The sequence below is a fragment of the Chrysochloris asiatica genome, unplaced genomic scaffold, assembly GCF_000296735.1.
Source record: "Chrysochloris asiatica unplaced genomic scaffold, ChrAsi1.0 scaffold00006, whole genome shotgun sequence".
NCBI classification, from domain to species: Eukaryota; Metazoa; Chordata; class Mammalia; order Afrosoricida; family Chrysochloridae; genus Chrysochloris; species Chrysochloris asiatica.
In genome coordinates, this window is record NW_006408524.1 from 11618904 (window position 1) to 11646852 (window position 27949).

The 27949-nt window shown below is 40.5% G+C and overlaps 1 protein-coding gene across 1 annotated transcript in view; it reads right to left on the reverse strand.

The window, feature by feature from the left end:
* Nucleotides 1-15825: 15825 nt before the first annotated feature.
* The window catches only part of NME8 (NME/NM23 family member 8), a 94694-nt gene continuing 82570 nt past the window's right edge, over nt 15826-27949 (reverse strand). The window contains exons 13-15 of the mRNA XM_006832265.1: nt 25429-25580; nt 19264-19408; nt 15826-16063 (exon numbers count right to left, since the gene is read on the reverse strand). Coding sequence (XP_006832328.1) covers nt 15826-16063; nt 19264-19408; nt 25429-25580 — 535 coding nt within the window. The remainder of the gene's footprint in view (nt 16064-19263; nt 19409-25428; nt 25581-27949) is intronic.

The window sequence follows — 27949 nt, forward strand, 5'->3', positions numbered from 1 at the left end:
AACCACTACGCTACCAGAGCTCCTTAGATAGATAGATAGATAGATAGATAGATAGATAGATAGATAGATAGATAGATAGATAATAGGTAGCTAGATAGGTAGATAGATTTCTTGACTGCTGAGGAAAGACTATGCAATATCTTCAATAATTTTTTATGAATCAAATTTAAGTATATAACTGATCACTTAAAGAAAACAAATAATTAGGGTGAAGCAGAAATTCTAATAGATTTGCTTCTGTATCCAGTCTCCACTTAAGATGCATGAAAAGTTAAATACTCTAGTTTCTTGCTTTCCAGTCTGGCCACACTTTTGTTTTCTGTCCCTGAATGCCTATAAGATTGCCCACTGTATCCTCTTTACCTCCTTTACCTCAACTAGCTTGAGTGCATTTCTGTTTCAGAGTAATAGGGAAGGACACATTTTACCACAATTTTCTACCTGCTATTATCATTCATTCAAAACCAAACCGAAATGGTTATTTGAAATCATAGAATGGAAACATTGGATGAATGTTAGAAGTCACCATTTCCCATGCCATGAAAGCACAAGATTTGTTGAGAGGCTACCTGAGGACAGTCTTGTGTAGTTAGGGAAAGAGCTGAGTCCCAGATTGACTGAATTTTGATTTTCCAGTTCAATGCACACTGATTTTTCTGAGTAGAAAGCTGGGCTATAAGAGGGGATTTATAAGCGCTCTGGTGGGGCAGAAGTTAAGTGTACTGATGCTAACAGCAAAGTTTGGTGATTGGAACCCACCAGTAGCTCCACGGGAGAAAGATTTGGCAGTCGACTTCCGTAAAGATGTATAGCCTTAGAAATCCTACGGGCCATACGTACTGTGTTCTAGAGGGTCGCCATGAGTTGAAATAGACTCAGTAGCTGTGGGTTTGGTTGGTTTGAAGAACAACAAAAGGACAAATTGTCACCTCTGGTTATAATCTAACATTTCCCAATACTAACACTGTTGGTTTGAACCACAAGGTTGGAATTTCAAGCTCACCAGCTGCTCCTTGGAAACCCTATATAGGTTCGCTATGAGTTGGAACCAAGTCGACAGCACTTAACAACAGCAACAACTGTATTTCCTAAAGTGAAGATAGTTTTTAAAAGGCATTTTTACTCTGAGAAATACATTATATCATAATGAAAGGTATACCAGCCCAAATTTTGAGTTAATTGTCCACTTTTAAGTCACCGTGCTGGGATCGTCAGAAGAATCGGGTACTTGTGATAAGGAACCAGCATTCATGCAGGTATACCAAAGGAGGGTGTGACCCAAGGATGGCGGTGAAATACCCGCCTTTTATAAGAAGTAAGTCAAAAGAAAAAAAATGAAAACAAAGCACAAAATACCAAAATAACTACTGTCAACACTTGGTGTGAGTCCTTCCAGATATTTCCCGCTTGTTTCTGTGAATTTAATCATGTACCACGAACATCTTTTTTAGGTAAAAATAATGCACTTTCACGTTCACAGTTGGATATCATGGACATGTCCAATTTATTTTACTAAGAACTTGAGAAAATAAATTTTTCAATTTAGTTTCTTCAAGTCACTTGGACACATTTTTGTTACAAAAATAAGTCTTTTATTATTGAATTCTCAGGACCACAAATAAATGGGCCCAAAAGAATATAAGCCATATATTTTCTGTATTTTGTATAATTAATGGTGTGGCACTGTAGGATCAACACTGGACTGCGAACCACAAGGTCAACAGTTCAAACCCACCAATTACTCCTCAGTCGCTATGAGTCGGAACTGACTCAACAGCACTTAATAACAACAACAACATTTAATAAATGAAGTCCTAGTGTGGTGCTATATGGGTTGGAATCAACTTGACAGCACTTAACAACAACAAGAAGTGTGGTGCTATAGAATAAGGACTAGGCTGCTGACTACAAGGTTGGTGGTTCAAACCCACCAGCCTTACCCCAGGGTTGCTGTGAATATGAACCATCTCAAGGAACTCTGGTAACGTAGTGGTTACGAATCGGGCTGCAAACCACAAGCTCAGCAGGTTGAAACTACCAGCCGTTCTGTGATAGAAAGATGAGGATTTCTGCTCCCATAAAGATTTACAGCCTTGGAAACCCTGTACAGGGTCACTATGAGTTGGAACTGACTCCACGGCACATAATAACAATAACAATAGCACTTAACATCAATAATTTTTATAGAAAGACAGAAGATATGAAAATACTCTGAGAGAAGTGAAGAGGAGCAATAGAGAGAGAGAATGTAGTATGGTTTTAAGCCATGTCAACATGTCAATGTGGGAATTATTTCAGAGATCTTATGTGTGTTAGTGTCTTTATGGGTTCAGGCAGTGTCTGTATATACCTAATATTTTTAGGATTGTGTTGTGAGCTTCTGTTTGGGTGGCCCTTGACTTGTGGTAACTCCAAGTACTGTGGAACAAAATACTGTCCCGTCGTGCTTCATCCTCATTGGCCGATTTTCAGAAGTAAATGACCAGACCTTTTTTCCTTGTGTGTCTTAGGCCAGATCTGTTGGAATCTATTCAACATCATAGCAACACTCAAGTGTCCCCTGACAGATAGGTGGTAGGTGCACATGATGTCCATTGGCAAAGGATCATACCCAGATCTTCCTCAGGGAAGGTGAGCAGTCTACCTCTGAACCACCCTACTAGGTTTAGTGTAATATTTACATGAAAGCAATTGTTGACTATGTTGTGGTTGTTGTTGTTAGGTACCGTGGAGTCGGTTCTGACTCATAGTGACCCTGTACAGGGTTTCCGAGGCTGCAAATCTTTATGGGAGCAGAAAGCCTCATCTTTCTCCCATGGAACAGCTGGTAGTTTTGAACTGCCGACCTTGAGGTTAGCAGCCTGATTCATAACCACTACTATATACTTGTAAAATATTTAGCTGTCATGTCTGAATAATAAGCACCTTTTAATGGCAACTTCTATAATTTTAATGACATGCTTTGAAAAGGGAAAGAATACATATAATTAGTAAGTAAATTTAGCTAACAGAGAAGATTCATAACTAAACAGAAGTTTCTAAGTGTCACAAAACTGTAAGAAATTGAGTAATAATAATGTCATGTACGTAACTGAGGTTAAGCAAATAGTGGTATTATGAATAAAATTCCATCGTGGTGTCCAGGGTAATCTAAAATACCATTGTTGACTGAAACTGATGGACTTAAAAAGTCTATTTAACATTTATAGTCTTTTAATAATTTTGCATATTTATTATGTCATTGAAATATTTTAGCAGTTGAAAATCAAATGTACCTTTGCTGAGTCAGTTGTCTCCCTTCATCGAAGGCATTAAAAATCGCCTTGGGAGGCCATCCAAAGTAGCATCCAAGGGTTGAGCAAGTTCAGACACAGTTCAGTCTAGTATCAGCACCAGGGAATCCACTCCAGTGAGCAGAAAGCGTACCAAGATTGTCCAGGCAGAGGGTCAGGGGATAGTGTCTACCACAGTAGAGGATGTCTGCTGTTTTTTTGTAGTAGATCTGCATAGAGAAGGTAGGATCCAGGGAGAGGGGCTGCTGGGAAATATTAGGACCCAGGAAGCAGGCTTCAGGTCTCCTTTGTTGGAAAGGGGCCTGAGGGGCTAACTAAGTAGGGTAACTAAAGACACTCTGGCTTCAGGGTCAGTACTAAAGAATGAGGACTATTCTGTCAGGAGAAATTCATGAAGATACAGAACGCAGCTCCAGCTATCTTTGACTGTTGGGGATAGAGAAGCTTCCCTCATGGTTGTCTACTTTTTGAGACACTTCCTGTATCTGAACTCACATCCACACCATCAGATGGTCTGTCATCACTCTGAAAAAAATCTGAGCCCAGACCATCAAGCTGTGTCCACCAACATGACAGTCTTTGCTTGTCAGAGCCACAGTGGGCCAAGACATGTGTATTTTACCTACATTCCAGCTGAGATTCAAGTTCCCGCCACTTAGCTGGGACCTGACAACAGTCTGTCATTTTCTAATCTTCCTTCCCCAGGAGCTAAAAGATACTTCCCTGTACTACCAACTGTACCCTGTCCCCCATATGCCTCCCTGTTGCTGATATGCCTCACCGACTCACTTCAATCCCCTTATAGGGTCAATATAGGGTGGCTATGAGTCAGAACTGACTAGATGGCAGTGAGTTTTGTTGGATTTAGTTAAGACCAACACCAACCAAAATTAATGTTTCACTGAATCTATCTCTTAAAATATTAACCATTGTATTGCTAGCTATTTGCTGAAAAGTCAGTTCTACAACTTAATAGAAATGGCCTTCTATATGCCTTATGTATAAAATCTTTGTAAGTATATAGATATTATGCACACAATTGAGTGAAGTCTGCTATCTATCTACTGGTAAAATGTGGTGTTACGTTAAGACAGGGGTGGGGCTTGGTCTGGCCCTACCAAGACAATAGAAGTTCCAGCCATCACATTGTTGTTGTTGTTAAGTTTCCACCCATAGGGACCCTGTTATAGGGTTTCCAAGGTGTGGCTAGTGAGCCTGAACCGCTGACCTTTTGGTTCAAAAGGACTTTGCAGTCCTGCATATTAACTCATATTTGACCAAATATAGCAGGCTAATTTTTAAGTTCTTAATTTTGTATGGCCCAAGAATGATGTTACAAATTTTGGCAGAAAAGATGTTCCCCACCTCTGCTTTGGAGTCCTGGTGTGGCACTGTGGGCTAACACGTCAGACTGCAAAGTCGTCTGAACTGCAAAGTCGGTGATTCAAGCTCACCAGCTGCTTGTTAGAAACTCTATACAGTGTCCCTGAATCAGAATCGACTCAGGGGCATTTAATAACAACAACAACAACAACAACAACACCTGCTTTAAGATTTTATTTTGTTTTTGAAGTTTTAATGTGGTAGGATATATATAACAAAATGTTTTCCCTCTTAATTATTTTTAAGTATCCAATGCAGTGACATTCAATACACTCATCAGGTTGTAGTTCTTGAAAATGTTTGAAACTGTCACAGTGTGCCATTTAACAGAATCTTGTTAAAAATATTCCAGTGCCATCAGGCCATGTTAAGGAGCAGCTAACTACATTCAATTAGAAAGAATGGAAGTGAAGGGGATGATGTAAGCGAATCTTTTACTATACTTATTTCTTTGAACAATCCAAGAAAATTCAATGATTGACATTGCTTAAGGTTTTTGTTTTTCAATTAAAATACATTTTGAGGTCAAGGATCACTGCACAAATAGGAATTGTTACCTTTTTTTGCCCTGCCCATCATGTAAATCAAATGTCTAGGGACATTAGTCTTGCTCATATGATCCAAGAGTAAATAGACAAAGGCTCACAAAACAGACTAAATGCTTTAGAGAAAGGAAGACCGCTTAAGGGAAATAAGACCCAATATATCCAGACTACACTCCCAGCTAAGGTTACTCAAGGTATAAGTAGACTTGTGTTATCTTTCAGTAACCCAGAAATTGATTGGAACTTAATCCAACAGCATTTTAGGAGGTTGTGGAACAATATACACTTGTCTGTGGATATTCATCAGCTACATGCTCAAATTTATGATATAAGTAATTCTCAAAGTGAACACTGAGTGGCTACTAATTTGCTACCCCTGCTAGAGAGTAAGACCCCCTAAGAACTTGATTGAACCTCATCATAGTGATCCTGCTTGGTCACCTTAGAGCAGGTGGTGGGCCGGCAACGTCTGGCACATGGGGTCCCCAGCCGATCTCCTCCCTCCCTGCCTTCCTCGGATGGCGGCTGTTTATGCTGGACGTGTGGCCAGAGACGGGTAAGGATCACTTGGAACCTCGGCTACTTAAGACAGAGCCATTGCCATGCTGCAATGAGTCTCAATGACTGGTAAGACTGAGGAATTCGCACTGACCACCTAAGACAGGCAGCGTCCCTTAAACAATCAATAAATAAGGAGGATTCAGATGCAGACAGTGCAGACCCGGTCAGGAGGCCAAGCCCCTGTGGGCCCAAGCGTTGTTGACCGTCCAAACCATAGGCTCTGAGGATCAGACTCTAGCTACCTAGTAGACATAGCAAACTGTCCCTCATCTGATTATTCAGTAATTCTTGTTAGTAATCTCATACATGAGCCCTGGATATCCACAGACAAATGTAAAAACCTTCCCTAAAAGCCGAGACTGTAATTCCAAAAAGGCAAGTCCCCCCACATCCAAAAAAAAAAAAAAAAGCTAAAGAGGATAGAGAGAAACACTGTAAACTGATGATATATGGTGGGGAGAATGATCAATGTAATGAAACAAGCTATAGGAATGGTTGAATGTGAAGCTGATGATGTGCCCTGTAAACTTTCACTCAATCCAAAATAAAAACATTTAATTAAAAATAAATAAATAAATAAAATAAAATACATTTTGAAGAAAAACTTGAACAGTATTCTTACTGATAATTCATACCCATCTGGTGCTCCTTGGGTAAGTCAACACTCAGCAACCACAATTGGAACCCACTTACGCGTGCCTCAGATCTTGTGATGTGCTTCTGAGAGGTCACAGACTTGAAAGCCCTAAGCACAGATGTCCTCTCACACACATGGGGTTGCCGTGTGTCAGACTTGACTAGGCAGTAGTAACTTTTGTTCTTGATTTTTTGGTTTAACTAGATTTTGTATATTTCAACAGTCTACATGTGGCACTTTTGGATCAGCACTGGACTGCGAAACACAAGGTTGGCAGTTCAAACCCACCAGCTGCCCCTCGGAAACCCTACACAGTGTTGCTATGAGTCAGAACTGACTTGATGGCACTTAACAACATGATAGTTTACAAGTATGTTTCTCAAACAGTATTGTGACACTAATTTTGAGTTAAGTGGTGTGACACTAATACTAAAGGATCAAAATGTGTGTCTTAATTTCATTAATATTAGTTTAAAAATTAGAATTAAAAGTTATTGTTATGGATTGAGCTATTGTTGCTATTATTAAGTGCCATTAAGTCAGTTCTGAGTCAAAGGCAACCCTATATGGGGGTCTCCAAGGAGCGGTTAGTGGGTTTAAACCACCAACCTTGTAGTTAGCAATAGAGTTCCTATCCTATAGCACTACACCAGGACTCCACGGATTGAATTGAGCCTGCCTAAAAGACATGTTGAAGTCCTAACCTCTGGTAGTTGGGATTGTGGTCATACTGGGAAATACGATCTTTGAAGATATCATCAAAGTTAAATGAGTTTATAGTGGAGTACGCTGCATGCTAATCCAATATGAGTGATCTCCTTATTTGATAAGGGACAAATAGAAAGAAAAGACAGACAGTAGAAGATAGAGTCAGAGACTGGAATGGTGCACCTACAAGACATGAAAGTTCAAGGATTTCCAGGAACCACCAGAAACTAGGAAACATCTCCCCCTAGAACCTTCAAACAAAGCATGACCCTATTGAGAATTTGATTTGGGTAACTAGTTTCTACAACTCTGAGACAATAAATTTCTATTGTGATCATTTATCTCACTTGTGGTACATTGTCAGGCAGCTCCACAAAACTAATAGAACTATATTTTTTAAAAAAAGAATGTTAACCATATAACAACATCATTTCTACTTTATATGTTCTCTTAAGTGAAGCACTTAAATGAAGCACTTCCTGATTCAGATCAAAGACTACAGCCTTCAGTATGGATTACACCTGAGATAAAGAAAAAAAATCCTCACAACTGAACCAGTAAACTACAGTATGATAAACGAAGAAAAGATGGAAGCTGTCAAGGATTTTATTTTACTTAGATTCACAATCAATGTCCATGGAACCAGAAGTCAGAAAATCCAATGACGCATTCCATTAGACAAATCTACTACAAAAGACCTCTTTAAAATGCTAAAGAGCAAAAATGTCCTTAGTTGTATTATGGTTTTTCTATCACCTCATATGCATGCAAATGCTGGACAACGAATAAGGAAGATGAAGGAAGTATCGATGTTGAATTATGGTGTCTGAAGAGGATATTGACTATACCATGGATGGCCAGAAGAATGAATAAATCTGTCTTGGAGAAGTACAGTCAGAATGCTCCTTGGATGTGAGGATGGTGAGCTCTTTCGACATGTTATCAGGGACCAGTCCCTGGAGAAGGACATCATGCTTAGTTATTGTTGTTTTTAAGTGCTGTCAGTCGGTTCCTACCCTTAGCGACCCTGAACAGGGTTTCTGAGGCTGTAAATCTTTATGGGAGCTGAAAGCCTCATCTTTCTCCCACAGAGCAGCTGGTAGTTTCGAACTGCTGACCTTGCGGTTCGCAGCCCGATTCGTAACCACTATGCTACCAGTGCTCTTTGCTTAGTAGAGACTGTGAAATGGAGTCTGTGAATAGAGTCCTGGTATGGCACTCATGGATAATGCACTGGACCGCGGGGTATGTTTGAACTGCAAAGTCGGTGGTTCACACCTACTAGCCACTCCTCAGAAACCCTATGCAGGGTTATTATGAGTTGGTACTAACTCAATGGCACTTAAGGACAACAAGAGCCTGTGAAAAGAGGAAGAGCATTAGTGAGATGGATTAACACAGTGCCTATGACAATAGGCTCAAACGTAGCAGTGATTGTGAGGATGTGGCAGGACCAGGCAGTGTTTCATTCTGCTGGGTGAGTCGGAACCAATTTAACAGCATCTAATAATATGAACAATAACTGAATATCAGCCCTTGGTGGTGAAATAGTTACTTAACTTGCCAGGGTGCTAACTGAATGGTTGGAGGTTTGAGTCTGCCCAAATGCACCAGGGAAGAAAGACCTGGTGGTGGTCTTCTAGATACTCAGCCATGGAAATCTCTGGAGCACAGTTCTACTCTGACACATACAGTGTCACCTTGAGTTGGAATTAACTCAATGGCAAGTAGCTTTAATAATATAAAAGTGTAACAATTGTTATTTAAGTTGCATACTACCCGGATTAAAAACTAAACAAAGCAAAATACAACAACTTTGGTTTATTATGACTACTCATTTGTATTATCTTACCATGGCATTCTAGGTGCATAGACTATATTGTCCTATAACTGTTGTTGCTGTGGTTACTTGTCATCAACTCAGTACTGACTCATAGTAACACGATGCACAGCAGATGGAAACACTGCCCAGTCGTGCATCAACTTCACAATCACTGCTACGCCTAAGCCCATTGCTGCTGCCACTGTGCCAATCCATCACATTGTCTTTTGTTTTTGTTTTTAAAAAAATCTTAAACCTTAGTTCATTTCTACATTTAACAAGAATAAATGAGACATTTTAAAATCCTTTGGAAAAACGTACACATTGACTCATAGGAATGACACACATTCATAGAAATCTTCTACCAATAATCGCACACTCTAAATCCCCATGGACAGATATATAAAGGGGGCAGGCTATAGTCCTTCAAAGGAAGAGACACGGAAATACAAAAATACCTGCTCCAAGAGCATCCTGCCACCAAGTCTTGGCAGTTCCTGGGTATGCTTCTTACTGGATCTTCCTTGGAGACCCAATTCTAGCTGTGAGAGCACCTGACAGGAGAATTCCCCAAGTGGTCTGGTCTGGATGACTTCAGTCTTCCAAGTTGGCCCTCATCCAGTATCTCTACATGGATGCTCAGGTGTCTGTTTACTGAGCCTCACAGTATTCAAGAACCCATTCCCACACATACAAGTGTAAAGAGAAAGGATTTGTTTGGATGGAAACCAAAACAGTCTAGGATACAAGAGGGGACGGATCACTTTACCAGGTGAAAGGACACAAGAAAAAACAACCTTGAACTTGGCAGCTGCTTTTGTCCATTTGCTAGGCTCAAGCAATCCCTGCCTCAGTAGTCTCAGGTCCAGGGATGGGACTGATTTATGCCTTTGTGGTTGCCAAATTCTGTAATGCAGTGCTAACCACACCTCTGCCTTTCAAGAGAACATCGCATTGCCTTTTCCGATTTTTCTTCTGGAAAGCTCAGAGTACATTTTTATTCAACCTCAAAGTGATACATTAGGGCCCCGTAGCATGCAGATTGCATCTAACTCATTTCTGGTTTCATTGGATCTATTCTAATCTTTTCCCAGATTGCACGTTGCTGCCCACTTATTTTACTGTGTTTTGTGTATGCTTTGATACACCTCTCAAGGCCTTTCTGGAGGATAGGGTAAAAACAAATAGGATGGATTTGAGGAAACACTTTTATTGTCATTAGGCTTAACTTAATGCTTTTCACCTTGAGGTGAATTTTTAACTTGAGATACCATTGAGCTTTCCTCCAAAGAATGTCCTTCTTTTTCTACTTCCCAGGAAGCTGTGCCACATCATTACACGTCAGGGTGAATTTATGTATTATCTTCTTAAAGTTCTAGAAAAAGAAATTATACAATTGATGAAATACATTACATGCTACATACTAATTCTAAAGCAGTAGTGATTTTCTGTATTAGAGTCTTAACACACAAATACCAGACATGCAGTATAGTTAGAGTTTGAAGGATGACCCTTTGTCTTTATTTAACTACTGCCTCAATTTAGCAAGTTAGCTGAATATGTTGCCTTGTTAAGTGTCATTGAGGTGTTTCTGTCTCATAGTGATCCTGTATGGAGTTTCTGAGGAGCAGCTAATGAGTTTGAACCACCGACCTTGTGGTGCAAACCAGCCTTGTGGTCAGTGCTTTATCCTATAGTGCCGCATCAGGACTCCTAACTGAATGTAGATAAGCATTAATAAGCTACCAAAATAAGAACATTGCCACTTGTCTGTCACTTTCTCATACTCTGGTGGCTTGTGTGTTGCTGTGATGTTGGAAGCTCTGACATTGGTATTTTAAATACCAGCTGGGCCATCAATGGTGGACAGTTTCAGTAGAGTTTCTAGATTAAGACACACTAGAAAGGAGAAGGAGGCCACTTCTGAATGGTTAGCCACTGAGAACCCTGTGAATAGCTGCAGAAAATCGTCTGATATAGTGCCAAACGATGGGCCCCTCGGGTTTGGCACTATATACCAACTTTTAACTTTCAGTTAAAAGGCACTCAAAATATGACTGGGTAAGAGTAGTCTCCTTAAAGTAGAGTTGACCTTCATGACATGAATGGAGCAAAACTTTTGAGACCTTCTGATGGTGTACAATTCAAAATGAGAAAAAAACAGCTGCAAACATCCATTCCAAAAGACCTCTTTAAAGTGTTAAAGAGCAAAGAGGTCACTTTGAGGACTAAGGTTGTACCTGACCCAAGCCACAGTATTTTCAGTTGCCTCATATGCATATGAAATTTAGACAATGAGTAAGGAAAATCTGGAGAAGAATCGGTGCATTCAAATTATGGTGTAGGAGAAGAATATTGAAAGTAACATGGATTGCCAGAAGAACAAAAATATCTTGTCTGGTTAGAACAGCCAGAATGTTCCTTTGAAGTGAGGATGACGAGACTTGCTGGGCATGTTGTTAGGCAGGACTAGACCCTGGAGAAGGACATGATGCTTGAAAAATTGGAGGGTCAGTGAAAAAGAGAAGGAACCCCAAAGAGATGGATTGACAAAGTGGCAGCAATAATGGGCTCAAACGTAACAGCATTTGAGAGATTGGTGCAGGACCGGGCGTGTTTCATACTATTGTGAACAGGGTAGCAATGTGTCAGCAACAAAACACTATAATGACCAACGGTAAAAAACAGTATATGACAAAACAATATGTGACAAGGTAAAAAACGTTAAATTGGGAGTTACCATAACTTTCCCCTCAACACTTTCAAGGATCCAGAATTGGTAGTTAAGCCAAAGGCAAGGAAAAGAATGGGAAGAAACTGAGAATGCCAACCTAACAGATTGTGCCTATAGCCACTGAACATCCTTGAGAGGTCAGGGGGGAGGGAGGAGACAAGGACAAGGAAAGCAGCTGAAGTGACCAGTGGGGCTCTGAAGACAGAGGTTTAGGAGTTTCTTGTTGCTGTTCTATTTTATTTGGGGCTCATCTAGGTGGGACTAGCATACCACACATTAAGAGTTTATGCAGTTATATTTAAATTAGTAGGTAGAGCCATACAGGTATACAGTTGTTAGGATGCTCTTTCTACACTTTGCTTATGAAACTAAAGGGAAGTAGGTCTGATGGGAGGAGTCACCTATTTTACATAGCATCTCCCACAGTGTCCAGGAAAGAAAAGTTTGGGGCAACTGAGCAGACTTGTGAGTCTTGAATATAATAGTAGCTGCACTTGCTCAGGAGTCTTGGTGTGGTGCTGTAGGAGAAGCACTGGACTGTTAACCAAAAGGTTGGTGGCTCAAACCCACCAGCCACTTCTTTGGAAACCCTGTGCAGGGTTGATGAGTCAGAACCAATTCAATGGCACTTAACAACACCAACACTTACTCAATAAGCATCTCTTTTCCAAACGTTAGCAATTATTGTCCTTTTCTCTATAGTTTCTGATGTTCTATGATTCCATGCTAATGCTGAGTCGGTTGTGATCTTTACAGAAACACACTACACTTTACAGAAATACCACAGGACTACTGGGTGGATTTGAAGGTGGTGCCGTGAATTGCCTAATATGGCTCTTCTAGCCATAATCCTCCATTATAGAGTATTGAAATTCCCCACCTCTATGCCTTTGGTTTTGGTCTCATTTTAGAGAGAGTTGCGCTATGTTAATGAGGCAGGGGGTAGGTGGGAGTTCCAGCCTTAAAGAGGGTGTGACTCAAGTCATCACCTTAAGTTTCCTTGGGACTGTGGTCCGCAAATTAGCCACCATCTTTGATATCTGTGTTAAAACAAGGATTAACTTCCTGTTTTAAGCTTGTTACTTTAATAGGTACACTGCTGACTTCCTGCTTACTTAAGAAAAATAGGAGGCAGGGGTCACAGAACTAGCTGAGACCAGATCTGGCTTATCTAACATGCACCATAATGATGAACATATTCTCAGCCTGACCTCTGACAACACGAGGTTGAAAACATACCTCTATTAATGCCCTGGGTATGGGTAAAATGTCATCTTTGTAACCCTACATCCCTTTTAGCTGAGGATGTGCAGGAGACTAGTTCTTGTGCTGAATCATCCTGATGAACACCAATCAGATGTCAGTTATTGCCCTGAAAGACTTCTGGTCCAGAGCTTGGGAAGCCATCTTGGTGACAAGAGTCCCAGTGTGCTCCTTTACTTGGCTTCTTATTTCAACTATTCGAGACCTTCTTCTTTCAACTATTTTGCATCTCTGTAGCTGTACTGAGCAACTTTGGCAAAGTTTACTCTCTTACTCTAAATCCTGTATCTGGTTCACCTCCATATGCCTTCTGGTTCTTAGAACTTGAGCTGGCTGCCTATTGCCTAATTGGGTTCACCATATTCTCTAACCTTGTGAGTCAACAACTTAGTTTGGTGTGAGTGAGGAGAATCCTCCTGACTGATGTCTGAGCTATGGATTTAGGACTTTCAAGTTTCTATAACCACATAAGCCATTTCCTTAATAGTTCATGAGTTCTATGACAGATTGCAGCAAATTGTTGAGTCCTGTGATGTGAGCGATAATACTGAGTAAAGGAGTGGTGGTTCATATCAGGGATAATGCTGTATAGCATTTCAGAAAATTTAAGCATTCGGGATACCTTTAGCCTCCATCTCATCAGTCTTGTGCTGATCTTTCTATTTCAGAAAGGGCATGGTGGGTGGCATCTGACCTTCTCTGACTTCCCAAAGGGGAAGAAGAATCATACCCATCAGCTCAAGGCCAATTCCTATGAGGTGGTGATCAAATATGCCTCTTTCCTCCTTTACCAATCTGACAGCATCCATCACTCCTTTAGCACTCTCTACATTTATGCTGGGTCTGAAAATCTGTTGCAATGGTCACACAGGACCCAGACAAACCTAATGATAATGGATCAAGAAATCAAACAACGTATTGCATTAGGCAAATCTGCTGCACAAGACCTTTTTAAAGTGTTGAAGAGCAAAGATGTCAGTTTGAGGACTAAGGTGTGCCTGATCCAAGCCATGGTATTTTCAATAACCTCATATGCATGTAAAAGCTGGACAGTGAATAAGGAAGACTGTAGAAGAATTGATGCTTTTGAGTTATGGTGTTGGAGGAGAATTTGAAAGTGCCATGGGCTGCCCATAGAACCAAAAGATCTGTGTTGGAAGAAGTGCAGCCAGAGTGCTCCTTGGAGGCCAAGATGGCCAAACTTAGTCTCTCATACTTCAGACACATTGTCAGGAGGGACAAGTCACTGGAAAAGGATATCATGTTTGGTAAGGTGGAAGGTCACAGAAAAAGAGGAAGACAACCAGCGAGATGGATTGGCAAAGTGGCAACATCAATGGGTTCAAGCGTGGCAACAATTGTGAGGTTAGCTCAGGACTGGACAATGTTTCATTCTGGTATACATAGGGTCATTATGAGTCGGTATGGACTTGATGGCACCTAACAACAACAAAGGGAAGTTAACAAGTTGCAATTCAGAATCAGAAATGTTCAGGATACAGTTATTTGGTGAGGACAGACTCTTCCCAGCCATGCACACAGGCAAGCCTCTTTTTGGTCCTTGATCTCTTCACCTACCCTTTGCCCTGTTTGAACAATGCTACAAAACTCTTTAATGCTGACAATAAATGTCCCAAGAGCATTCAACTCCACCATTAGCTCCAGCCCAAAGGCATTCAGGTCTAACTCCAAATCTAACTCTGCCAATTATGTGCCTGGAGACAGCCCATTCCTCAAGTGAGCCTCTTGCCCAAATGCGGCGAGTTTTACCTCTCCGCAGGTTGTTCTGTCTCCTGTTCTGGTTCTTAGTTCTGTTGCTGTGGCCACTCTGCTATTCCTCTCTGTCTCCTGCATTGAGGAGGTTCAATGTGCAGGGATTTTGTGGTCTGAAGGACATGCTCCATTCCTGGCTCATCTTTCTTGATGATGCTAGTGAACTCTCCTGTTTCTGTTTCTGAGATGGCTCATTTTATACCCAGCAAGATGGCAAAACTAACTAACCAATTCCCATATTAGAGTTTCAAGTTTCTATAGTCACAGTTAGCCCTGTGAACAATCACTCACAACTTAACCATACAGTCTCATCATCATCTTCCTCCACTTTCCCTTACCCAGATCCATCACAAAGAGGGGAAATATACTCATGCTGCATGATTACACCCTGTTGTTTCCTGGAAATGTAAAGACTATGACTTATATTGCTGCTTTTAAGTGCTGCTGACTCAGTTTGGATTCATAATCACCCTAAATAAGGTTTCCGAGGAGAAGTTTATGAGTTTGAACCACCAACCTTGTGGTTAGCAGAACAGTGCTAATCCTACAGCACCATACCAAGACCCCAGACTATGGCTAGAAGAGCCATAGTAAATAATTAATGAGACTGTACAACTTTTAGGATAGTAGGTGAGTGCAAACTGTTAATCCCCACTAAGGGTCCTTTTTATGATAATGCATTATCATTTATTAGACATAGGTTGTTGGTAGAGAACTGTGTTCAGGTTGATGATTGAGTTTGGTTATTCAATGTGGAAAACTGAAAAGTGGTCAAGGGACAGGATTACATGAAGCTGTGACATGGCAAATGGTACAAAGGGCTCAAAACCAAGACCTGCACATGCAGGAATGTGTGTGTCACTAGACACACTGTTTCCATTCATGGGCCTGGATACATCTGCCTCTGGCTCCATGCAACTTAAAGTTCCCAGGTCTCTGATTCAGCTTTCAGGCTGTGACTCTGCTATGGAAGAAAAGAGTGTAACAGCAGGAAAGAAAGATTGATTCAAGAATATGGGGAAAGTTCTGGTATTTCCAAATCAGCTTTGTCATAGGCCAAACCCCCATAATAAGCAAAGAGAAAAAAATTAAAGAAGTTCCATACTTTAGTTTTCTTCAAGATTCTCAGGATCAAGCTCTCCAAATAACAATCTAATGTTCTCTTCTGCTACATAGATATTGGATGCACCATGGACTGCGTTGTACAGAACATTAATTCCAAAATGGGCTCGAATGGAGTCTGGAGACAGTAGTCTTGCTTCTTCTGGGTCTGTGGGGCCCATCAACTTTCTCCATTCAGAAACAGCATTCCACTTGGTCAGGACCATGATGACAGATGGGCCTCTGCAAAGAAAGGTGTTTTCAGAAGATCTGAGTTAATTACAATGGTAGAAACTGTAGATGTAGCTCATGGTATGGTCACAACATTGCCCCGATGTCTCCTTTTCCATTGCACCTATCAGTATAACTTCTGCTTTCTTTCTTTTTCTTTTTTTTTTCCAGTTCTCCCTCTGAAAACAACAACAGGTTGTTGTGCTGGAAGAGTGCTAGAGTTTAATTCTAGGGAATATTTTGTCAATGAAACCTTATTGTTTTTGCGACTTTGGGGTACCATAGATACAGACATTGTTTGCACATTGTGAGTCATCACGCAGATAGACCCTGAATGAAGGACAAGGTGCATTGACTGTCCTTCAGCTTTGAATGAGTTTGGCCATTCAATTTTCCACATTGAATGGGCAAACTCATCCTTCCAGGGATGGGCTCTGCTGCACACAGTCACCTTGATCAAGGTCACTCTCATTCCCAGGGTTGTCCAACACCAATTACTGATCTAAGGAAGGTATGAAGGCCTAACTATCTCAGCCCAATGCAGGACAATTCTGAAGGGCCAATATAGCTCTGGACAGAGATGTTTGTGGGCTACATTGCATCTTTTTTTCTCCCTCTTCTGAATCCTGTTTTTCTCCCCACTGCCCCCTGCCTCCGTGGGACATACTTAATAAATATTTCACATGCTAAACTTTGCTTCCTGGGAACCATAGCCTACAATGTATATGAAAGTGAATTTGTTTTCTAAGGTGCTGTGGAGCAGTTACTGAAAGTCCTCAGCCTTCTGCTTATCATTTATCTGTAATTACTACTTGCATTCAAAAGATTTAAGGCATTACTGCTTCTTATTTTGGTTCCATGTAATCTTTTGTTTGAACTCTATTAATTTTACCTTTCTACTGACCAGCCACTCTATGGGAGAAAGATGAGGCTTTCTGCTCATCTCAAGATTTACAGTTTCAGAAACCCTCTATAGGATTTCCATGAGTCGGAATTGAATCAGTGGCAGTGTGTTGGTCTTGCATTTTTAGACTCATTGACAAATGGTCAGGTATTGAAGGGGAACATATAAATATACATATAAAGTGGCTGAGATGTGTGTATATACAAAGGGGCTTCCAAGAGTTCATGAAAGCATTCCATTATCTTTCTATTTACTTTTTCCATGAATTTTTTGAGCACCCCCCTCATATATATATCTGAATATATGTGAGGGTGAATGAGTCAAAAAGTATCTGCACTCTAGCTGTAGAATTTGTTTTAATCAACTTTTAGAAAAGAAGAATACATTATCTTTCAACATAATCTCTTTGATTTTATATAAACTTTGTCCATCTCTCCACAATCCTACATATTCCCTTACTAAAAAATGCTTTAGGCCAAGCTACAAGCCACGGATGCACCGTTGTCTTCACTTCTTCATCAGAGGAGAGTCTTTGTTCCAGAAGAACTGCTTTCAGGGGACCAAACAGGTCCCCTGAAAGCAGTCCAATGGAGTAAGATCAGGACTATAAGAAGGTTGCTTTAGTACTTCAAAACAAAGTTTCTGCAGAGTGTCAACAGTGTGGGCAGAGGTGTGTGGACAAGCATTGTCATACAAGATCACAAGGCCCTTGGATAGCAGCCCTCTTCATTTAATCCGAGCTTTCAGCTCTTCAATGATCATCTCATGCTTCAAACTGTAAGCATCATTTTTCCAGCTGATGCTTGACTTTTGAACTTTTCCTGGTCGGCAATTGAGGATATTCCATTCTACACTCTGCCGTTCACTTTCAGGAAACCGACCAAGAAAAATCATTGCTTACAGTTTTCTGGGATTCTCAAGGGCCAGTATTGGAACACTATCAGGAAAAAAGTTCAATAATCATCAACAGGGCTCATTACAGTTAATGTTCTCAGCAAAGCTGAAGTCTAAACTTTGAATTAAACACAAAGGACTGCTATCCCAGGGCTTTGTGATCTTACATGACAATCACCTCTGTCTACAGTGTTGACACTCTACAAAAACTTTACTTTGAGGTGCTGAAGTCTAAACTTTGAATTAAACACAAAGGACTGCTATCCAAGGGCTTTGTGATCTTGCATGACAATCACCACTGTCCACAGTGTTGACACTCTGCAAAAACTTTACTTTGAGGTGTTGAAGTATCCTCCTTATAGTCCTGATTTTGCAACATTCGATTTTCACCTATTTGGTCTCCTGAAAGCAGTCCTTTGAGAACAAAGATTCATCTCTGATGAAGAAGTGAAGAAATGAAGTCAGAGGTATTCACAGCTCAGCCTAAAACATATTTTTAATATGAGAATATGCAAACTTGTTGACAGATGGTCAAAATATATTGAAAAGCAAGGAGTTTATATAAAAAAATGATGTATTTGTCTTTTCTAAAAGTTTATTAAAATAAATTCTACAGCCAGAGTGTGGATGAGATAGATATAGATATAGATATAGATATAGATATAGATATAGATATATAGATATATATAGATATATATATACATACATAGGGGAACACATGGGCTCTGGATAAGTGCTTACCCTGGACTGCAAATCATAAGATTAGTGGTTTGAGTCCACCATCCACTCTGTGGGAGATCTATGAGGCTTTCAGCTCCCGCAAAGATTTACAGCTTCAGAAACCATATACAGGTTATTATGAGTTGCAACCAATTCCAAGGCACTTAACAATAACAGCATAAATATTCCTAAAAGGTTTATGTTTACACTTTTTAAAGAAAGGTGTTTATGCATTTAAGAGAAAAAGAGATGTGCACAAAGATATCTAACATTGACTTAATATTCAATGTACGCAAGCTGTTTCAAATCTGTTCAATCTATACTTACTTAGCCCTCATAACAAACTTATGAAGGAGGTGCTATTAATATCCCTATGATGTCGGGAAACTAAGGCACAGATTCAGTATCTTGGCAAAGAAGAGCTTTAAACTAGATGACCTCTATATCCAATAAGAAGACCAAGAAACAGAAGAAGAAAGGAAGGAAGATAGAAGAGACCAAGGCAGGCAGATAAAGAGAAGGGAAAAAGAAAAGAGGAAGAAGGGAAAAAAAAATTAACTGTAAATATAAATAGGGTGTCTTTTCATGGAAGGGATTATGCTATAAAAGTGTTAATCATTTTAAGTATCTTTTTAAGTGTCTATAATAAAGCTATCACTTTTATAATGCCAATAGCTATATAGCAGAAACTTACTCAGCTAGCATTTCCAATACATCTTTATAAAAATCTTTTGTTTGTATAGTCATATAAATGCAGTCTGCTAACTCTCGCGTTAGAAGTAGTTCCTTCATTTGTGTTACCTCAAATCCATCCTCTTTAATGATCTTCAAGATATCATCTAGGAAAAACAAATATTTGGTTATTTTGTAGAATGATTCTTTTGTTCTATATTCCTATAGATTGGAATAACTACAAAAAGAGTTTTACCTATAAATGTGGCTTGAAAACACAAAACTATGCCAAATTAATGAAGCACAAGGTAACCTTCAAAACTTTAATGTAGACAGTCAAAATCTGAGACCCAGCCAACAGAAGCTCCCTGAAACATCTGTAGGTTGTCTGAGGCTGTAAATCTTTATAGGAGCAGAAAGCTTCATCTTACTCCCATGTCTATCCTACTGTGCCGCCCTGGAGAGCAGGAGTGAGGAACCATTTTTCTGCCAAAATTTCTATCATTCGTGACCATATAAAATTATTAACTTAAAATTAGCCTGCTATATTAGTCAGACATTTAATTAACCCATTATGATGGCTGGAGTCCTGGTGTGGCTCTGTGGGTTAATGCACTGGACTGCAAGGTCACTTTGAACTGCAAGATCCATGGTTCAAACTCACCAGCCACTCCTCAGAAATCCTACACAGAGTCGCTATGAGTCGGTACCCACTCAACGGCACATAACAACAATGTGATGGCTAAGGAATCCTGGTGTGGCGCTGTAGGATAATGCACTGGACTCCAAAATCATTTTGAACTGCAACGTCGGAGGTTCAATCTCACCAGTTAATCCTCGGAAACTCTATACAGGGTGGCTATGGATTGGAACCTACTCAATGGCACTTAACAACAACAACAATGTGATGATTGGAATTCTGGTGTGGCGCTGTAGGATTAGCACTGGACTTCGAACCACAAAGTCAGCAGTTCAAACTCACCATGCTCCTCGGAAACCCTATACAGGGTTGCTATGAGTTGGAGTCGACTTGACAGCAATTAACAACAACAATAATGTAATGGCTGGACCTGCAGTTGCCTTGTCAGAGGCAGACCAAATTACTTCACAGGGCCTTGTACAGCCATGGAGTACTGGTGTAGCGCTGAGGGTTAATGCGCTAGACAGCAAAGTTGGTTTGAACAGCATAGTCAGCGGTTCAAACTTACCAGCCGCTTCTTGGAAACCCTATACAAGGTCACTATGGGTCGGAATTGACTCGACGGCACTTAACAACCAATAATACGGCCATGGAGTCAGTCTCTTGTTAAGGTTTTCTGGGAATGCTGGTGAGTTTGAATCTCCGACTTTGCAGTTCAAACTGACATTGCAGTTCAATGCTTATCCTATAGCTCCACACCAGGACTCCTGCAAGTCTTTGTTGTTGTTGTGAAGTGCCATCAAGTTGGTTACAGCTCATAGTGACCCTGTATAGGATTTCCAAGGTGCACCAGGTGGGCTTGTGACTGACCTGGTGGTTTGCAGTCCAGTGCTGGTCATACAACTCCACACCTTGAGGGCAATAAAAGCTGTGTGTTACTGGGAGGGAGATGGGGTTACTCAATGAAGGCACTTTGTCATCTCCATGTTAAAATATGAGAGGATTTCTCCTAGATATTGACTGAGCTGATCATAAGTATTCTCTTTTAATAAGCAAGATGCTATTGAAGGACTTAAATAAAGGAAATTGCTTTAGAACCTAACCAACACTCTGGGTTTCCATGATGTTCTCAAATCACATACAAGTTCATATTAAACTTTCAAAATATGTATGTCATTGTTGTTAGGTGTTATCAAGTCAGTCCCAACTCATAGGGACTCTACGCACAACTGAAAGAAACACTGCCCGGTTGTGTACCATCCTCACAATTGTTGTTACATTGAAGCCCATCCCTGCTGCTACTGTGCCAAGCCATCTTGTTGGAGGTCTTCCTTTTTTTGCGGACCCTCCACTTTACCAAGCATGATGTCTGCCTCTGGGGACTGATCCCTCCTGATCACATGTCTGATCACATGAGAGAAGTATTCATTCCTGCCATCCTGGCTTCTAAAGAGCATTCTGGTTGTACTTCTTCCAAGACATATTTATTTGTTCTTCTGGTAGTAAATGGTACTTTTGATATTCTTCTCCAACCCCATAACTCATTGCCCAACTTGTATATGCATATTGTTGTTGTTGATTGCCGTCAAGTTGGTTCCTACCCATAGCAACCCTGTATAGGGTATCCAAGGAGCAGCTGGTGAGTTTGAACCGCCAACCTTGCAGTTCAAATGGCTTTGCAGTCTGGCACATTAATCCACATTGCCACATATAGATTATTGAAAATAACATGGCTTGGGAGTTTGTTGTGCAAGTACTCTTGTAAGAGATTTTTAATTATATATAGCAAAAATTTGCCTGTGTGTGGTATTAATGATATTATTCGATGATTTCTGTGTCACATTGAGTCACCTCACTTTGGAATGCATATAAATATGGATCTCTTTCAATTGATTGGCCAAGTAGCTGTCATTCAATTTCTTGCCATAGATGAATGAGCATCTCCAGTGCTGCTTCAGTTGGTTAAAACATTTCAATTTGTAGTCCATCAATTCCTGGAGTCTCAATTTTCACCAATGCCTTCAGACAGCATTGACTTCTCCCTTTAGTACCATCAGTTCTTGATCATTTGCTACCTCTTTAATTGTTTGAACATTGATTATTTATTTTTGGTAAGTGACTTTGCTTATTCCTTCCATCTTACTTTGATGCTTTCTGCATCATTGAATATTTTGTCCATAGAATTCTTGAATATTGGAAGTCAAGGCTTGAGTCTTCAATTCTTTCAGCTTGAGGAATGCTGAGCATGTTTTTCCTTTTGGTTTTATAACTCCAGGACTTTGTACATTTCATTATTGTACTTGACTTTGTCTTCTCAAGCTGCCCTTTGAAATCTTCATTACAGTGCTTTGACTTTGTTTCTTCTATTCACTTCAACTTCTCTGATCTCAAGAATAATTTTAAGATTCTAAAACTTCAGGTCTTTTCTTCTTTTCCCTGTCTTTTAAATGACCTTTTGCTTTCTTCATGTCTGATATTCTTGATGTCATCCCATAACTCTTCTGAACATCAGTCATTAGTGTATAAAGCATCAATTCTATTTTTGAGATGGTCTCCAATTTCAGGTGGGATATATAAGAAATCTTATCACTTTATGAAACCAAACACATACAGCCCAGCATACATGTCTCAATATAAATTATAACTAGTTTGGGTTATATGAAGAAAAATGTGGCATCAGGATTGGAGGAAGACTCATTAACAACCTGCGATATGCAGATGATACAACTTTGCTTGCTGAAAGTGAAGAGGACTTAAAACATTTACTGATGAAGATCAAAGAGCACAGCCTTCAGTATGGATTACATCTCAATGTAAAGAAAACAAAAATCCTCACCACTGGACCAATAAACAACATTCTTATCAATGGAGAAAAGATTGAAGTTGTCAAGGACTTCATTCTTCTTGGATCAACTATCAACACTCACAGAAGCAGCGGCCAAGAAATCAAACAACATAATTGCATTAGGCAAATCTGCTGCACAAGACCTTTTTAAAGTGTTGAAGAGCAAAGATGTCAGCTTGAGGACTAAGGTGCTCCTGACCCAAGCCATGGCATTTTCAATAACCTCATATGCACGCAAAAGCTGGACAGTAAATAAGGAAGACCATAGAAGAATTGATGCTTTTGAGTTACGGTGTTGGAGGAGAATATTGAAACTGCCATGGGCTGCCAAAAGAACCAATAGAACTGTTTTGGAAGAAGTGCAGCCAGAGTGCTCCTTGGAGGCCAAGATGGCCAAACTTTGTCTCTCATACTTGGGACATATTGTCAGGAGAGACCAGTTACTGGAGAAGGATATCATATTTGGTAAGGTGGAGGGTCAGAGAAAAAAAGGAAGACCCTCCAATGAGATGGATTGACCAAGTGGCAGCATCGATGGACTCAAGCATGGCAACAATAGTGAGGTTGGCCCAGGATTGGGCAGTGTTTTTGCTGTGCCTAAGGTTGTTATGAGTCAATACCAACTCAATGGCTCCTAACAACCACAACAACAGTCCTTAAATAAGGAGCAAGTTGGCTTCATACAATAAGCACTGGACTGCAAACCATAAAGTTCACGGTTTGAGTTTGCCAACCTCTCCCGGGAAGAAAGATGATGTTTTCTGCTCCCACAAAGATTTAAAGCTTCAGAAACCCTATACAGGGTGATTTTGAGTTGGAATTGGACTCAACTGCACTTAACAACTTGTTGTTGTTGTTAAGTGCTGTCAAGTCGGTTCCAACCCATAGCGACCCTGTACAGGGTTTCCAAGGGTGTAAACCCTTAAGGGAGTAGAAAGCCTCATCTTTCTCCCGTGGAGCGGCTGGTAGTTTCGAACCGCTGACCTTAAGGTTCGCAGCCCGATTTGTAACCACTACGCTACCAGAGCTCCTTGCGCTTAACAACTACAAGTCCTTAAATTAGATGACTTGATTACACTGTTTCTTATGCATGTTGTTAAGTGCCATTGCGTCAGTTCCTACTCATAGTGACTCTGCATAGGGTTTCCAAGGAACAGCTAGCTGCTGGGTTTGAACTGCCAACCTTGTGGTTCTTGTCACAGCAAGAATCCTTTGTTATACATGTTGTTGTTGTTATTTGTTGATGAGTTGGTTCTGACCCATTGCAATCCTGTATAAGGTTTCCTGGGAGTGGCTTGTGAGTTCAATCTAAATTCACATGGTAATTGGGGTGTCATTTATGTTTCCTAATTTTTTATATGAAAGAATAATAAAACTTTCTCAAATCTCTAAGACAGATAAACTGATACATTTTGGATCTTCCAAGGAGATAAAGAGTTAGGATGCTTATTTTTCTTGATGGTTACAGTTCTAAAAGATGGCTCCTAGATTCTTGAGAAAGGCATTCCTGAGTTATAAAGTCAACAAAAGACAGTTGTTAAAAAGATTTACATGCAATTTAAAGGGGTAGATTAAAAAAATGACAACTAGAGATTTTCTAAAGGAAATGCACTCAGAAAAATAAGGGGATGTTTCTGTCCCTTTTTGTACCAGGGAAAATTCAAGTTTTGCTCTTTTTAAAAAATTCTTTCTTCTTACCCTTACATATAGCTGTGGAGGGGAAAAGCAACATAACATTTCCATCAAGTCTCAGAAGGACTTCAGTAAAATGTAGTACATATTTCTGAATAAGGGAAAGGTGGAGAGACGAGTGAGGAAGGGGATGAAAGAGGAGAGAGAAAAGGAGCCAATATGGCAACAGTTGGCAATTATGGTTTAAACCTGGCGTGGCTCTGTGGGTTAATACACTGGACTGCAAAGTCGGTTTGAACCTCGAGATCAGTGGTTCAAGCTCACCAACTGCTCCTCGGAAACCTTACACAGGGTCACTGTGAGTCAGAACCTATTCGATTTCACATGGCAAGCTATACAGTACATTTAAACAAATATAAACAGCTACAAGAATATAGAAGAAGCTCTGGTAGCGTAGTGGTTACGAATTGTGCTGTGAACCGCAAGGTCAGCAGTTTGAAACTACCAGCTGTTCTGCAGGAGAAAGATGAGGCTTTCGGCTCCGGTAAAGATTTACAGCCTCAGAAACCCTGTACAGGGTCACTATGAGTCGGAACCAATTCCACGACATATAACCACCAACCACCACAAGAATATAAAGTCCTGGTGTGGTGCTGTGTGTTAATGCAGTGAACTGCAAAGTCGGCTTGAACTGCAAGGTTGGTGGTTCCAGCTCACCAGCCTCTCCTTGGAAACCCTACATAGGGTCACTATGGATCGGAACTGCAGCACACAACAACAACAACAGCTTTTCTATAAGGAGGGCTGGTAATTCACATAGTGAATTACTTACTGGGATTGTAACAGCACAGTCAGCCATTCAAACCGACCAGTCGCTTCTCTGGAGAAAGATGAGTTTTTCTGCCCCCCCAAAGATTTATAGCCTCAGAGGCTATAAAGGGTCGCTATGAGTCTGAACCAACTTGGTGTCACACAACCACCACCACCACCAAACTCTTCTATAGTTTGAAAATTTCAAAAACATTTGGTGGAAAAAATGTAAACAATGGCTTTTATTTTTAAACATTTACCTTTATTTTCATCATGTACATGAGGTTTAATCAATGCCAAAGTGCTTTGAGGAGGAAAGAAATACTGTATTTCCTTTTTAGCAGCTTCCAGCGAGTCACTTCCATACAACTGATTGATAGGTAAACTTTCCTTTGCAAACTGAGCACATAAACTTTTATAGAGGAAAAAAAAAAGTTGAGTTCAAAAAATGCTGTTGTAACTAACAACAAAATAAAAACACCAACACTATATAAGTATAAAAATTGTACAAAAGTTATCACCAACTAGGGTAACTCATTCCTACCATAGGCATTGGACCAAAGGAATTAACCACAGAGTGATTTGGGTCATGCCTGATGGTGTGGTGCTGGAGTCTTTGTGTGGCACCTCAGGATAACGCACTGGACCGAAAGGTCAGTTTGGACCTCAAGATCAGCAGTTCAAATTCACCAGCCGCTCCTTGGATCCGACTCAACAGCACAACAATACCTTCCCTTCAGGGAGCACGATGTCTCTGTCTGATAAGTTCTAGACTTCTACCCACAGGTTAAAGGAGTCCTGGTGTGGCACTGTGGATTAATGCGCCAGACTGCGAAGTCATTTGAACTGCAAGGTTGGCAGTTCAAGCTCACCAGCTGCTCCTTGGAAACCCTATACAGGGTCACTATGGGTCAGAATCAATTTGACAGCACTTAACAACAATAACAACCCACAGGTTAATGGTTCCAGAGATGAAAGATGAGGCTTTGTGCTCCCACGAAGATATTCAGGGCCTCTATGCATCGGAACCTACTCAATGGCATCTAACAACAAACAACAACTTCCCTTCAAGGAGTTAATATAAGGAAGATTAGAATAATTATAACAGATACTAACAGACAACTGAAAAAGAAGGAATGAATGGCTGCTGTGTTGAAAACAACACAGCTCTGGGACACTGCTTGCGTTACCTGCTATGTCCTAACTGCTATGTATTTTTCAGACATCTCAAATATAAATAAGAAGCCTTAGTGGTATAGTGGCTGAGTGCTTGACTGCTAACTGTAAGGTCAGCAGTTCGAATTCACCAGTCACTTTGTGTGAGACAGATGTACGTGTCAGGCTGTTTCAGTACAGATTATATAGCATTCAAAACACTAGGGGGCTGCGCGTGGGAGGGGTTATACTCTGCCTTACAGTGTCATTATGAGTCACTGTGCATTCGTTTTCTGCTATATTAACTCAGTCCTGAACAGACATCCCACAAAATGTCGTCTGTTGCTGCCAACAGATTCAAATCACCAGAATTTTGGATCTTTCTCCTTATCATCAAAAGCCTCTTCCGGCCGCTCTGGTTTTAAAGACTCTCAGATTTCCTTTTAACTTACTCAACCTCACCTTCCTATTATGCCTTTAAAGAGCTCTGGTAGCATCGTGGTTATAAGTCGGGATGCTAGTCTCACAGTCAGTAGTTAGAATCTACCAGCTATTCCATGGGAAAAAGATGAGGTTTTTGCTCCTGTGCAGATTTACTGCCTCAGAAACCCTATGCAGGACCTCTGTGAGTCAGAACCAACTCCAAGGCACATAATTACCACCACTTTGTCTATTTTCCATCACTAATTTAGAGATACCTCCAGCCCAAGGCCCTGGGACCCTGCAGGGGTAGGTATTGCACAAAGAAAGGTGAAATCTCCCAGGGATCACCAGCACTTACACTATTGACTGCAGAATATTATAACAATCCCCTTGCTACACTGTAAACACGATCCTTAGAAAACATGCAGAGAAAAGGATGGATAGAGAGAATAAAGGAGTGGAATGAAGAGTTGCTGTTCTTCTCTTTTATGCAAATGGCCAGATTTCAGATTAAAACAATACGGAGAGTAGAATCTGATGCCAAAATACAAGAAACGGACAGAATGCAGGTGATAAAGTTCTATGAAAAGAAGTCCACTGTGGCACTTTAGGGTAAACATTGGACTGCTGACTGCAAGATCAGTGGTTGAAACTCACCTTCCACTCCTCAGAAACTCGATACAGGGTTAATATGAGTTGAAACTGATTCGATGGCACTTAACAACAACAACAACAAAGCAGCATCAAAAAGCTGGTAAGAGCCAAGTCAACTGAAGAAGGGAGGAACAATCAGAAGAAATGGTCAAGATGTGTTGGGTACTGTGGCATCTTAGACAACCTAAGAGCCCTGGTTGCGAACCTTCAGTGGGTGGGATGTGAAGAATCAGTCACTGAGTTCATTCACCTGTGCAAATGTCTGTAGACTTGAAGAATCGTCACTGCGTACGTTCACCCAGGCAAATGTCTCTAGACTTGTACACAACCTCCACTCCTCCAGCCCCAACTTCTAAACCAGTATGCATCAGCCACTGGCTTATTAACAAATTCTCTGACATTTCACTCATATCACTAGCAAGATATTCAACCTATGTTATTCTTCACTGTAATTGTCTGACTGAGGAACAAAGATGTTAGCAAACAGGACTAAATTTGGGGTAAAATGTGTCCATGCAAGACAAGAGAGAGTGAAATAGATCCTAAACT